General features: G+C 42.8%; 1 protein-coding gene across 1 annotated transcript; it reads left to right on the top strand.

Annotated features, from left to right (window-relative positions):
• The first annotated feature begins 843 nt into the window (after positions 1-843).
• Positions 844-9,753, top strand: LOC110509862 (caspase b). Its single transcript, XM_036968150.2, has 4 exons — positions 844-1,049; positions 8,510-8,799; positions 9,137-9,292; positions 9,519-9,753. The coding sequence occupies exons 2-4, from the start codon at positions 8,523-8,525 to the stop codon at positions 9,548-9,550; spliced, it is 465 nt and encodes a 154-aa protein (XP_036824045.1). The 5' UTR covers positions 844-1,049; positions 8,510-8,522; the 3' UTR covers positions 9,551-9,753.
• Positions 9,754-13,516: the final 3,763 nt, after the last annotated feature.

Genomic DNA, 13,516 nt, shown 5'->3' with positions numbered 1-13,516 from the left:
CATCAGAAAACAGTGCCTCCTAAACATATTGACATCAGAAAAGACATTGTAAAAAGACATTGTAAATACATTTGATTGATTGATTATGCAAGGGACAATAAAATGCCTCTTTACAGTGTTGTCACACAACACAATGCTTCAGATATCTCAAGTTCTGAGGGAGCATGCAATTGGCATGCAGGCTGCAGCAATGTCCACCAGAGCTGTTGCCAGATAATTGAATGTTCAGTTTTCTACCATGAGCTGCCCTCAACAACATTTAGCAGGACATCCAACCAGCCTCAAAACCACAGACCACGTGTAACCACGCCAGCTCAGGACCTCCATTTCCTGCTTCTTCACTCGCAGTATCGTCTGAAGGGGGGTATGGTGTCTGTAATAAAGCACTTTTTGTGGGAGAAGAACTCATTCTGATTGGCTGGGCCTGGCTCCCCAGTGGGTGGAACCCTGAATTTAGGACCTAATTTATTTATTTCAATTGACTGATTTCCTTATATGAACTGTAACTTAGTAAAATATTTGAAAATGTTGCATGTCCCGTATATATTTTTTTTGTTCAGTATATATAAGTAGCTACACACACTCGACCGATGACGCAGTCTAATCGGGTGCACGGAGGGAAAAAGGCGCAACAGGTGCATTTATTTTGGCATTGTCTACATGTCTACATGTTTATACACTTTTATGGAAAGATATTCACAGTTTTATAATAGTTCATATTCTTGATTACTTTTGTTTTTTTTATGGGAGAATGTGTTGCTCCCCCTAGCATATGTTATCATTGTCTATTTGTGTACTTCTAAGTAAACAGACTATTCTACATTATAAAAAAAAAAAGGAAAAAAAAGAAAAAGAAAAAAAGGGGGGCGCAACAGGATGCGCCCGAGGTCTGTAGCCTGCAGCGCAAATTAACAGAGGCAACCAACTGACGGGGTGGCGATTTGACGACGTCACGACGATTTGCGGCAGACAGTGGGTTCCGAACAACAATTAATTTTCTATATATGTAAAACAAACATTTTTGGGGACCCAAAAGCCCACTTCGGAAGGTAAGCAGAGCTCATATTTGCACGTGCCTGTTTTCTATAGGTGATAAGCATCATAAAGCGAAAGTGAAAATAGTATTCTGTATGATATAGACAAGTTTGTAACTTTTGATGGGAAGACTAAGTTACCATTTCAGACAGATAAAGGTTGTCTACACATTCTGAGGACGTCAACGAATGTTTGGGATATTCTTAAAATGTTTGTTCGGTGTTGCTTAGAGTGCGATATGAATTCGTTATGAATGGTCTATAATCACGCAAAATTATTTTTCCTGCGCGTAAACCATGCGCCATGATTAGTAATTAGTAATCAGTTCGTAATTTTAAATAAAAAGCACCTACAGTATGCCCCTCTATTCAAATAAGTTTATCTTCAACTGTCATTGTAAGATACCTGCCTTACATGTAGCCTGGGAATCAGTCTGGGCTATCATTTCAATGCTTGCCATTCCTTGTAATGCCACATGTTTGGCATATGACACGGAGTACAAGGAGTGGAACCTAAGCATAAACAGACCTGGTTTGCAGGCTACCTTACATGTATATTTGGGTGATTCTGCAACTACGGGCACTTCTATGTCCTTATATCATAATAATAAAAATAATACACAACTGTGAAAACTGACGCTGGAGATGAGAAGCAGGTACGGGGAGTCAACATTTAATTTGGAACGGACAAAGAACAGGGCAGGAACAGCGTCAGCGCCGGGTAACATAAGGACATAGGACAATTAATGCTGCAGCTGGTGCCCTCGAGCGGGAGCAGGCGTGACACATAACAACAACAACAATAACACACAATTTTAGTTCAGTGATTATTATGATTTTAGTGGCAAAGCAGAATATAAAACAATACGTAAACTCCAAGCAGAGCCTCAAGTCCAATGGGTATATCCTCTGGCGTGTTGATGTTGATGTTCTCTGTATCCATAGCCAGAATGATTTTGCAGTGCATGGTGATCTAACAGGTGTCCTGTTTATTGAGCAGAGGTGTAGGAAGGGTGAAGTCTGAATCCCAAAAATATTAATTATACAGATGATTAACAAAATATGCACACAACAGTATTCATAACTTTCATACACATACCTTGTCGATAATGTAGAGGCCTATGGGATATTCATTGAAGAGATAAGGGAGGAGGATGGTACATGTGATCTGTAAAACACACCAATACCAATTGCCATATCTTTGTATGCCTCCCTGTCTGTATACCTGCAGACACAGACACAAAAGTGAGCAGTTCAGTCATCTGCACCCAATACAGCCAGCCTTCAACATATTCTTATAGCCCACATAGTCTCTTATCTCTTTGTTGGTTGATATCCATTGAATTGTGTCCATTTAAAAAAAAAAAAATGAAAAGATAGATGGTATCATCATAAAACAATATACATTGAGTTCATATAAGGGACAAATCTTACCTTAAATTGAGGAGATCTTTACATTTCAGTTAAGTGCCTTACCTGCTGTCCTTTCAAATTCAAATCCAAGTGTTTCAGTTGGGCAGTTAGGTTCCTGGAAGAACCCCCACCAACTAAGGAGGTTCCTCGATAAACCCCACCTATTATGGGGTTCTTGGAAGAACTGTTTGGGGGGCATTTTCAGTGCCAAGAACCCTTGTTGAACCCCAACTTTTTAGAGTGTATGTTTTTCTATGAGAAAACATGAATAATTACTACTAGAGAATTAGTCAATTAAATGAAATCAATATTCATTGTGAGTATGCCATTTGTATTGTTTTTACACAAAATATACCTGTCCTTTGGTAGTGGTGTCATTTCCACCACTGAAGGCAAATTCCTCATTAATATCCATTTTTCAAGAGAATGTTATTTAGTTACCATGGAAACATGTTGTGACACTGAAGCATGTGGCTGCAGCAGACAGTTGTTGTTCCAGATGTGATGTGCAGAAGCTGTTAAGGTTTTCTTGTGTCGAAGGAGAGGACCAAAATGTAGCGTGGTTATCTTCATACATCTTTAATAAAGACGATACAATACAAAACAATAAACGTAACGTGAAAAACCTAAACAGCCCTATCTGGTGCAAACAAACACAGAGACAGGAACAAATCACCCACGAAACTCAAAGAATATGGCTGCCTAAATATGGTTCCCAATCAGAGACAACGATAAACACCTGCCTCTGATTGAGAACCACTCTAGGCAACCATAGACGTACCTAGACAACTCTACTATACTTACCTAAACAACTCTACTAAGACAAAACACACCACATAAATGTCACACCCTGGCCTGACCAAAATAAGAAAACACAAAATACTAAGACCAGGGCGTGACAGAACCCCCCCAAGGTGCGGACTCCCGGCCGCACACCTAAACCCATAGGGGAGGGTCCGGGTGGGCTTCTGTCCACGGTGGCAGCTCCGGCGCGGGACGTGGATCCCACTCCAACAAAGTCTTAGTCCGCTTAATACGCGTCCTTAGATATGCGACCCTCATCGCCAACCTTGGCCTAGTTACCCTAATCAAGGGCCCCACTGGACTGAGGGGCAGCTCCGGACTGAGGGGTAGCTCGGGACTGAGGGGTAGCTCCGGACTGAGAGGTAGCTCGGGACTGAGGGGTAGCTCAGGCTGGCTGGTGGTTCTGGAAGATCCTGGCTGACTGGCGGATCCTGGCAGACTGGCGTCTCTGGCTGCTCCATGCTGACTGGCGTCTCTGGCTGCTCCATGCTGACTGGCGGCTCTGGCTGCTCCATGCTGACTGGCGGCTCTGGCTGCTCCATGCTGACTGGCGGCTCTGGCTGCTCCATGCTGACTGGCGGCTCTGGCTGCTCCATGCTGACTGGCGGCTCTGGCTGCTCCATGCTGACTGGCGGCTCTGGCTGCTCCATGCTGACTGGCAGCTCTGGCTGCTCCATGCTGACTGGCGGCTCTGGCTGCTCCATGCTGACTGGCGGCTCTGGCTGCTCCATGCTGACTGGCGGCTCTGGCTGCTCCATGCTGACTGGCGGCTCTGGCTGCTCCATGCTGACTGGCGGCTCTGGCTGCTCCATGCTGACTGGCGGCTCTGGCAGAGCTGAACAGGCGGGAGACTCCGGCAGCGCTGAACAGGCGGGAGACTCCGGCAGCGCTGTAGAGGAGGAAGGCTCTGGCAGCGCTGGACAGGCGAGGCGCACTGTAGGCCTGATGCATGGTGCTGGCACTGGTGGTACTTGGCCGAGGACATGCACAGGAAGCCTGGTGCGGGGAGCTGCCACTGGAGGGCTGGTGCGTGGAGGTGGTACTGGATAGACTGGACCGTGCAGGCGCACCGGAGTTCTTGAGCACCGAGCCTGCCCAACCTTACCTGGTTGAATGCTCCCGGTCGCCCTGCCAGATCGGCGAGGTGGAATAGCCCGCACTGGGCTATGCAGGCGAACCGGGGACACCTTGCGCAAGGCTGGTGCCATGTAAGCCGGCCCAAGGAGACGCACTGGAGACCAGATGCGTAGAGCCGGCTTCATGGCACTTGGCTCGATGCCCACTCTAGCCCAGCCGATACGAGGAGCTGGTATGTACCGCACCGGGCTATGCACCCGCACTGGAGACACCGTGCGCTCCACAGCATAACATGGTGCCTGCCCGGTCTCTCTAGCCCCCTGGTAAGCACAGGAAGTTGGCGCAGGTCTCCTACCTGGCGTCGCCATACTCCCTGTGTGCCTCCCCCCCAATACATTTTTGGGGCTGACTCTCGGGCTTCCATCCGCGTCGCCGTGCTGCCTCCTCATACCAGCGCCTCTCCGCCTTTGCCGCCTCCAGCTCTTCTTTGGGGCGGCGATATTCTCCTGGCTGAGCCCAGGGTCCTTTACCATCCAAGATTTCCTCCCATGTCCAGAAATCAGGATTTCGCTGCTCCTGCTGCCGCTGCCTGTCACCACGCCGCTTGGTCCTGTTGTGGTGGGGGATTCTGTTACGGTTTTCTTCCGTCAAAGGAGAGGAGGACCAAAATGCAGCATGGTTATCTTCATACATGTTTAATAAAGACGATACAATACAATAAACGTAACTTGAAAAACCTAAACAGCCCTATCTGGTGCAAACAGAGACAGGAACAATCACCCACGAAACACTCAAAGAATATGGCTGCCTAAATATGGTTCCCAATCAGAGACAACGATAAACACCTGCCTCTGATTGAGAACCACTCTAGGCAACCATAGACTTACCTAGACAACTCTACTATACCACAATCCCATAACCTACAAAACCCCAAGACAAAACACACCACATAAATAACCCATGTCACACCCTGGCCTGACCAAAATAATAAAGAAAACACAAAATACTAAGACCAGGGCGTGACAGAAGCTGAAGTAAAATCTTGGTAAATATTGCTTGTGTAGAGAATATTTTTATTTGTCAGTAATTTCCAAACAGGCTATAATTTCTTTAATTTGTGGTAGAATAGAAAATAAATGTATATATTTTATGTTTTTTTGTGTAAACTATATGCTAGCTGTAATACTAGCCAAGGCATGCTAAGCAGCCTGTCATTTTTCTTCAAAACTTGTAGAAACATAATTTCCATTACAGTCATTTTTATCACAAAGTTACCTGTGTTGGAAATGAAAGAACGTGGTGGAAATGACAAAAATCCATGATATTCTAATGCTATATTCTAATGCTCCAAGGTGTGCGTGCACAAGTTGCAAACTTAAGTTGTATTTTCTTTGTTTTTAGAAGATGTCACATAAGCACAGAGGTCACAGACAGAAAGAAAATGAAAAAAATGATCCTATACGATACCAGGAACATCTGCAAAAAGACAGGGAGAGATACTGGAAGAAAAAAGAGAAGGGAGAAGTGAAATCTGTCTCTGAGCTTACAAAGCCAGAACAACGAAACAAGAGAAGACAATGGAAATGCAACCAAAACAGACTTTAAAGAGAACAGTTGCAATGGAGATCTACCTATCAGGCAACACACCACCTCAGCCACCAGATGACTTGCAGCCAGAACACGAGGCCACATACCTGCCCCTAACTCACCTGCCCCAGATGCACGCCCTGATACCCCTTCCTCATCATCTGCAACAGGAATGAGAGATTTGGAAGAGGTCGCTCAAAAACATACAGAGATCTTTGACAAATGTCAAACTTGATAAAACTTTAAGGAAAGCTGAGAAATACAAAAAAGGTATGATCAACTGATGAAGAAAATAGAGAGACAAGATTCCCCAAAGACAAAACAGCAAATGAAGGGAACTCTGAAGAACGTGACGAGGATTTTATTCTTTCAAAATGCCATCATTGCAGAGTTAAAGCAAAAGTATCAAAAAATGCTCAGTGCCAAGGACAAACAAATGGCGTCAAAAATGCTGAGGCAACATCCTGAGAAAGTATGGCCTGGTCAAAGCCGCAAACAGAGTATTTGGATTTTCAGGTAAAAGCAATGAGGGCAAATGAAAACAGGCCAACAAGTCTTCAATACTCCACAGGAAAAAGCAGTGGAACAGAGTTAGCACAGCCACAGAAGAGAAAATCACTAGACTCTATGAACGTGATGACAACAGCAGAGCAACAACAGGGAAAGAGGACACAATAACAAAAAAAGCAGAAGAGCTCCTTGACAATTCAGAACCTTTATTATCAAAAGTTTAAGAGGGAATATTCAGATATTAAAATGTCATACTTTTAATTCTGCAAAAAATGTCCTTTTTGGGTTGTCAATCCAACAGTCCAGGATAGGGACACATGTCTCTGCAAAACCCACGCCAACCCCCAGTTCCTGGTGGACAAACTCCAGTATCACAAAGTGATCAGCTGCAGGAGCAATGAGAACCTTATTGAGTCTTTGTGCTGTGAGGACCTGAAGAAAGAGTGAATGTACAGAGCGTTCCCTTTGCCAAACAAAATAGCTGAAATATCTGACTCTGATGCTGGTGACCAGACATGATGGTTTGAGTGGGGGGAAAACTTGAGGCGAGAGAGGAAAAATAAAGAGGGAAACATGGAGAAGTTCACTGTATATTTGTCAGTATAAGAAAAGGTGTGTGTCACACTGCAGATTCTACTGGAGGTTTTCTCCAAAGGATTGAAAGAGAAGTTGGGGAAACACGTCTACAACATTTGACACCAATACTCCAAAATGAGAGAATTAAAAGAGTTTCTGCGGAAAGAGGAGATCATAGTGCATATTTACTTTGCAGAGAACAATCTGTGTAAATACACCAGTGAAATCCAGGCAGCACACTTTGGTGATTGTCACAAACAGTTGACCCTCCACACCTGTGTTGGATGTACCACAAATGATACAGTTTCACTTTGCTCACTGAGCTCTTCTATGACCCCTCTGCTATCTGCGCCCATCTCTCAAAAACACTGGCCTACTTCCTTGATCTCTGCCCATTGGCTACTTTTGGAATCTTACTTTGTCTTAAATTGATTACATGTTGAACAATGGTTGTTGTTCAAAATATTTGCAATAAAAACACATTTTCATGTGTTTATTTCACATAGATGTCATTTCCACCCCGCCCATTTTTTTTTAGGTTAATTAGTATATTATGTATAATTTACATTGATTGGTTTGTTTTAGATAGGGGAATCATATGGTTGTTATCATAATCTCACAAAAAGGTTGGGTGGAAATATAATATTTTTCATGATAAATGAATGTTTTCTGCTGTCACAAAGGCAAGTTTATACATTCAGGCGTCGTGTTGATTTATTAATATAGGAAAACCTTAAAAATCACTTAAAATAATATTCAAATACAAGTTAATGTACAAACATATAAGAAATGAATTGTATTACATTTCATTTTCAACTAAAATTGATGTTTAATGACGTGATGTAAATGATATTTGTCTATGGCTGTCTGAGAAAAATGATAAAAATATATACATTCCCTGAATAGGACAATTGCAGCCATTATCAGATATTATTTCTAGACAAATCAAAGACGATTATAATACTGGTAAAATGGTGTTTCAATAAGCTTTCATATCAGAATGCTTGCAGGGCCAAAGTGCCCGAAGTTGCAGAATCACCCATTTACATTCTAAACAACATTGTGGACTGGAGCTCGAATAGCCAGCCCAAAAATAGAGCAGTTACACAATGTCCTGACCCACAATGTAATCTGTAGAGACAAATGCTATACCGTCTCTCTAGTTGTTGGTCATAATCAGTAAGATATATTATTTGTAGAGCAAATCAGATTTTCTTTCTGCTTGATAAGTGTCTCAAACTGTAAATGCTGTATCCCCGTCTGTATTCATTGATCATTTCCTTTTCTGCAATAAGTTACAATGTACTTACAAGAGTAACCCTAACCCTAACCCTAACCCTAACCCTAACCTCAGCCCCAAACCTTAACCTTAACCCTCTTTTACAAAGGTCCACAGAGTAAGTACAGTGTAACACTGAGTAGTTACAATAGTACTATTTATACCACACTGTCTGGAATACAGGAACAATTACACGTTTTTCTCACCTATTCTAATATTCTGTGTCTAGTGATTGACCTACAATGGCGCCTCGTTCAGAATCGGGTCTGCTGCTGGAAACTCTGAAGAAGCTGGGCAAATCTGATCTGAAGACTTTTCAGTGGCACCTGATAAAGGGTGATGTGTTGGATGGCCTCTGCTCTATCCCAAAGGCAGAGTTGGAGTTTGCTGACAGGGAGGACACTGTGGATAAAATGGTGGAAACGTACACGGCAAAGGATGCTGTGAAGATCACACTGGCGATTCTGAAGGAGATTAGACAAGTAAATCTTGCCATGGAGTTAAATGATGAGTACACAGGTAATACATCAGGTTTGAAGATATATGTATTCCCTGTCTAAAAACAGGTTCAAAGCTGTACATTATGATAGGAAGGGCTTATCCATTGGATCTGATTCTCAAACTGCACTTCTGTTCTGGTAGAACAATGTAAGCCATTATGATGGAGAAATGCAGTTAAATGTTATTGTCTATTTCCTCTCTCTCTCTCTCTCTCTCTCTCTCTCTCTCTCTCTCTCTCTCTCTCTCTCTCTCTCTCTCTCTCTCTCTCTCTCTCTCTCTCTCTCTCTCTCTCTCTCTCTCTCTCTCTCTCTCTCTCTCTCTCTCTCTCTCTCTCTCTCTCTCTCTCTCTCTCTAGCTCTAGCAGGAGGTCCAGGCCAAGTTGGGGAAGCAGGTGCAGGGAGGGGATCTTCTGCTGTCCAACCCATCACAATCTCAGCTCAGAATGGGGGCTTTGTCTTTTCTCCCATAATGACTGGTAACACTGTTGCTGGATCAATCCATTTCCCTACAGGTAACGATGGGCAATATAAAATACACAATCATCACAAATGATTTCAAACAAAATAATCCACTGACAATTGCACACATATAAGATCTGAATTCAAATAGTGTTCAATTAAACATAAATAGATCTAACTCAATCTTCTTAATCGCAGCAGCTGGCACATAGGAGAGCACAAATGATCTCCACTTAATTAATCTGCTTGAATTGATATAATTGATATATGTTTTTGCAGGCCCTGCAGCATCCCAACATCCCAGGCCCTGAAAGAAGAAGACAATTTCTGATGTCAGACCTGGAGGGATTAACCACCTCCTAATACACTGCCATATCCATAATTGGCTACTTCATTCAGTTATAAATGTTTAATAAATAATGCAAATTATCATAGTTTTCTACATAATTGTATTAGATTTTTTTTTAAATATAATAATATTACAACATGAATTAAAAAATACATTCCAATGAAATTGGCTTATGTGTCATATCATGTCTCTATTGAACAAGGTTTGTTTTTTACCTTAACCTTTATGTTCTTGTGTTTGTGGCACTGAAGGGATGTAGAGGAAGTGTGACAGATGTGTTTCCATCACAGGAGGCTGCTGAGGGGAGGACGGCTCATAATAATGGCTGGAATAGAGTAAATGGAATGGTATCAAACACATGGATTCAGTTCCGGCCATTAGTATGAGCCCGTCCTCCCCAAATTAAGGTGCCACTGGCCGCCTGTGGTTTCTATAGAGGCAGGGCAACTCACAGGTAAGAGACCTATACCTCTTTAAAGTTTGTGAGCAGGCCCTCTTATAAATTCTCAACCCTTTTTAAGAAGCAAATAAAGGATTATCTTTGGTGACATACAATCCCACTCTGCATATAATTGAACCCCATTTCACATCACTGTCAGTGATTAAGAGCCAGAGCCCTGATTCATCCACAAGATGGCAGTCTTGTCCGCAATGTTGAGCCTGGCAGTAGCAAGGGCTACAATATCAGCAAGTTCAGAGCTGGGAGGTTACTTGTTGAATATTGAGATGATTTACTTTGTGACCTTTGAGTGATGACCTCTCCTGGTCAATATAACTGGCCATATTGATTGCCCAGGGGGACATTTAGGGCCCGTTCCATCATAGACGTGGGAGGAGCAGGCAGAGAGACTTGGCACCCCTTCAAAATGGGATGAAGACCTACGTACTCAATATCCGTTCACCACATGCACATGGTGTAGTGACGTCCTAACCTGGCACTTTAGTGAACCCACTGTTCTACCATACCTGTCAACGACTACATGGAGATGACATTTCATGGGACAGGCTATTGAGAATAGTATAGCTGTTATCATCAATAGGCTACTGCAGGCGTGAGAGTGTAGTCAGCTGTTTTCTCTCAACCTGATGATAACCTAATGACAGATGGGTGACCTGCAGCTTCTGCTTTCTGCCCGTGTGGGAAGATGCAGGACTGTTTAATATGAGCGAGAGGGCAGGCAGGAGGGGGAAAAGGGAGGTAGGGAGTGAAAGAGAAGGGAGAAGGGGGGATGAGAGAAAGTGAGTCCTCATTAATGTTTTATTTATTTATGTTAGAGGCATAGAGAGGAGAGCGCTGATAGGCAGCTACTCCCCTGGCAGCAACAGGAGCAGAGAGGATCCTGGGAGACTTGCAACAATAATATAAATCTTATGGACATGTGGGGAAAGTATCAATGGAAATGTCTGTTATAAATTATGGTGATTGTCGGAAACTCTTCAAGCTTCCAAACTCTTCAAGCTATATTCCCGGTGAAGGCATAATACTCCGGGGGGCGGACGGTCGCTTATCAGCCCGCTCATGGGTAATCACTTTAACGTGCGTGTCGCCTGCAAGTCACTCTCCACTTTCTCCCTGTTTATTAGCAAGTCTGTGGCGCCACACAACTGACAACTAAATACGACTTAAAAAATGGGTTTTGTGGACTAGGTAAAAATAAAATGGGATTTGAAATGGCTTTTCTGTGCTGTCATCCTCGTTATTTGTCAGATTTCCTGTCTAGTGATGGTTAATAATAGAGGCACAGCATGCTAGGAGTACTGCTCACCATCCACAGCCCCTGCAAACTACCTCCATTACTCTAATATGTAGAGGTACTATTTGTAGTGGTACACACACTGGACAGTTTCCACTCTCAGTCGGTGTTGTGCTAGGTCAGCTCAGTACCCTCCAGTTCTATATTCCCTCTATTTACATTGCCTTCACATGCAGCAGTGATTTTATAGATTTGATCTTAATATTGCATTCTGCGTGATGGATTTTCTGTCTGTGACAGGTAAAGCAGTAATGTAAGGTCCCACTGGGTACAGACATCAGTTCAACGTCTATTTTTGATTTACATTTGGTTGAAACGTCAACTAACCTAAATTCAATGTGAAATCAACAAAACATTTCACCATGACATTGGATATAGATTAAAAGTGTGAAAAAAGACAACATTCATTTACATTGATTACTTTTCGCAAATCCAATCAGTTTTCCACATTTTTTGTTGTTGATGTTGAAATGACGTGGAAACAACATTGATTCAACCCGTTTTTGCCTAGTGGGGTGTGTGTGAGAGTGAAGCGTGACTGTGTGTGCGCCTATTTGTTCAACAGCGTGTGTGTTTCTGAGTAATGTACAGTACGTGGGAGTACGCCTGTGTGTGTATGATATAATGTGTGTGTGTGTGTGAGAGAGCGAGGGAGCACATGTGAATTCATGCCCCTCAACACTCACACAGTTGTTTCTTTCATTGTGCAAAGCTTGCGTCACAACCCATATACAAGCCTCTCACTTCTCTCTCTGCCATGGCCACAGGCTAGAGCAGAGTTACAGTTGAAGCCTTTTAATTATGCTCGTCAGTGTGTGCTAGCTGGGATCAGGCCTGCCTGCCTGTGGGTACATTAATCACATTGCTCTCAACTGACTCCAGACCAGTCCTATCTTGTGTAGAAAGCTAGCTTTACATACGACAAGTGGGGAGACAGGTATATCTTCCATATCAAAATATTGCTTTTGGCACTTGGGTGCACAGAACACAACCTCTTTGTCTCTGTCCCAGACCTGGTATTCAGGTATAAAGTGGTGTTTTTAGAGGTAATAATTATATAGTATCTGTTTCTCTAAGAAGTTAAATAATATGTTAAGAGGAAGCTTGCCACTGATTAGAATTCTTTCCCAGCATGAATTTGTAATGTAGTTCACGTCTTTCCTTTCTATGTGATTTTTATGGAAAACTACTGGAGGAGAGCAACGGAGACCAATCTACCACAGACCACGTATGTCCTCATAGGTTCTCATACTGTGTTGCTGGGAGTCGACCCCGGGGAAAAGTCCGTCTCACGACACACTCTCCCCCATGTTTGACTTAGGTATGGAGAAGACACACTCTCTTATGCCCTCTAGTCCCCCCCTTTCTCTCTCTTGCTCTCTCGATCGCTCTCTCTCTCTCTGTCTATATATCGTTTTCTCTATCTTTCCTGTCTCTCTCTCTCTCTCTGTCTTTTACTCTCTCTATCTATCTCTATATATACAGTTGAAGTCTGAAGTTTACATACACCTTAGCCAAATACATTTAAACTCAGTTTTTCACAATTCCTGACATTTAATCCTTGTAAAAATGCCCTGTCTTAGGTCAGTTAGGATCACCACTTTATTTTAAGAATGTGAAATGTCAGAATAATAGTAGAGAGAATGATTTATTTCAGGTTTTATTTCTTTCATCACATTCCCAGGGGTAAGAAGTGCACATACACTCAATTAGTATTTGGTAGCATTGCCATTAAATTGTTTAACTTTGGTCAAATGTTTTGGGTAGCCTTCCACAAGCTTCCCACAATAAGTTGGGTGAATTTTGGCACTTTCGTCCTGACAGAGCTGGTGCAACTGAGTCAGGTTGTCAGAAATATGTGTATAGGTGGCAGGGACGTCAGGCGCAGGAGAGTCAAACGGAGTGTAAAATGGAGTCTTTTAATAAATGTCCAAGTAACATGCTCCATTCCACTAATAAGAAAAATGAATTATAAACAAATATGGGTACTAAGACCCGTCGCGCACCTATACAAAAAACACTACACTGACAATAAACAATCTCTGACAAAGACATGAGGGGAAACAGAGGGTTAAATACACAACAGGTAATGAATGGGATTGAAAACAGGTGTGTGGGAAGACAAGACAAAACCAATGGAAAATGAAAAATGGATCAATGATGGCTAGAAGACC

Source organism: Oncorhynchus mykiss, chromosome 29 (assembly GCF_057628025.1).
Source record: "Oncorhynchus mykiss isolate SJ-2025 chromosome 29, ASM5762802v1, whole genome shotgun sequence".
Lineage (NCBI taxonomy): Eukaryota > Metazoa > Chordata > Actinopteri > Salmoniformes > Salmonidae > Oncorhynchus > Oncorhynchus mykiss.
Note: the sequence above shows the minus strand (reverse complement) of the source record. Positions and strands in the feature narration are given on the sequence as shown.

Bases quoted from the DNA above. Each gene is read 5' to 3' on its own strand.
- LOC110509862 (XM_036968150.2), top strand. From the start codon at position 8,523: ATGGCGCCTCGTTCAGAATCGGGTCTGCTGCTGGAAACTCTGAAGAAG. The intron at 8,800-9,136 runs GTAATACATCAG...CTCTCTCTCTAG, and splicing joins GTTAAATGATGAGTACACAG to CTCTAGCAGGAGGTCCAGGC. The intron at 9,293-9,518 runs GTAACGATGGGC...ATGTTTTTGCAG, and splicing joins ATCAATCCATTTCCCTACAG to GCCCTGCAGCATCCCAACAT.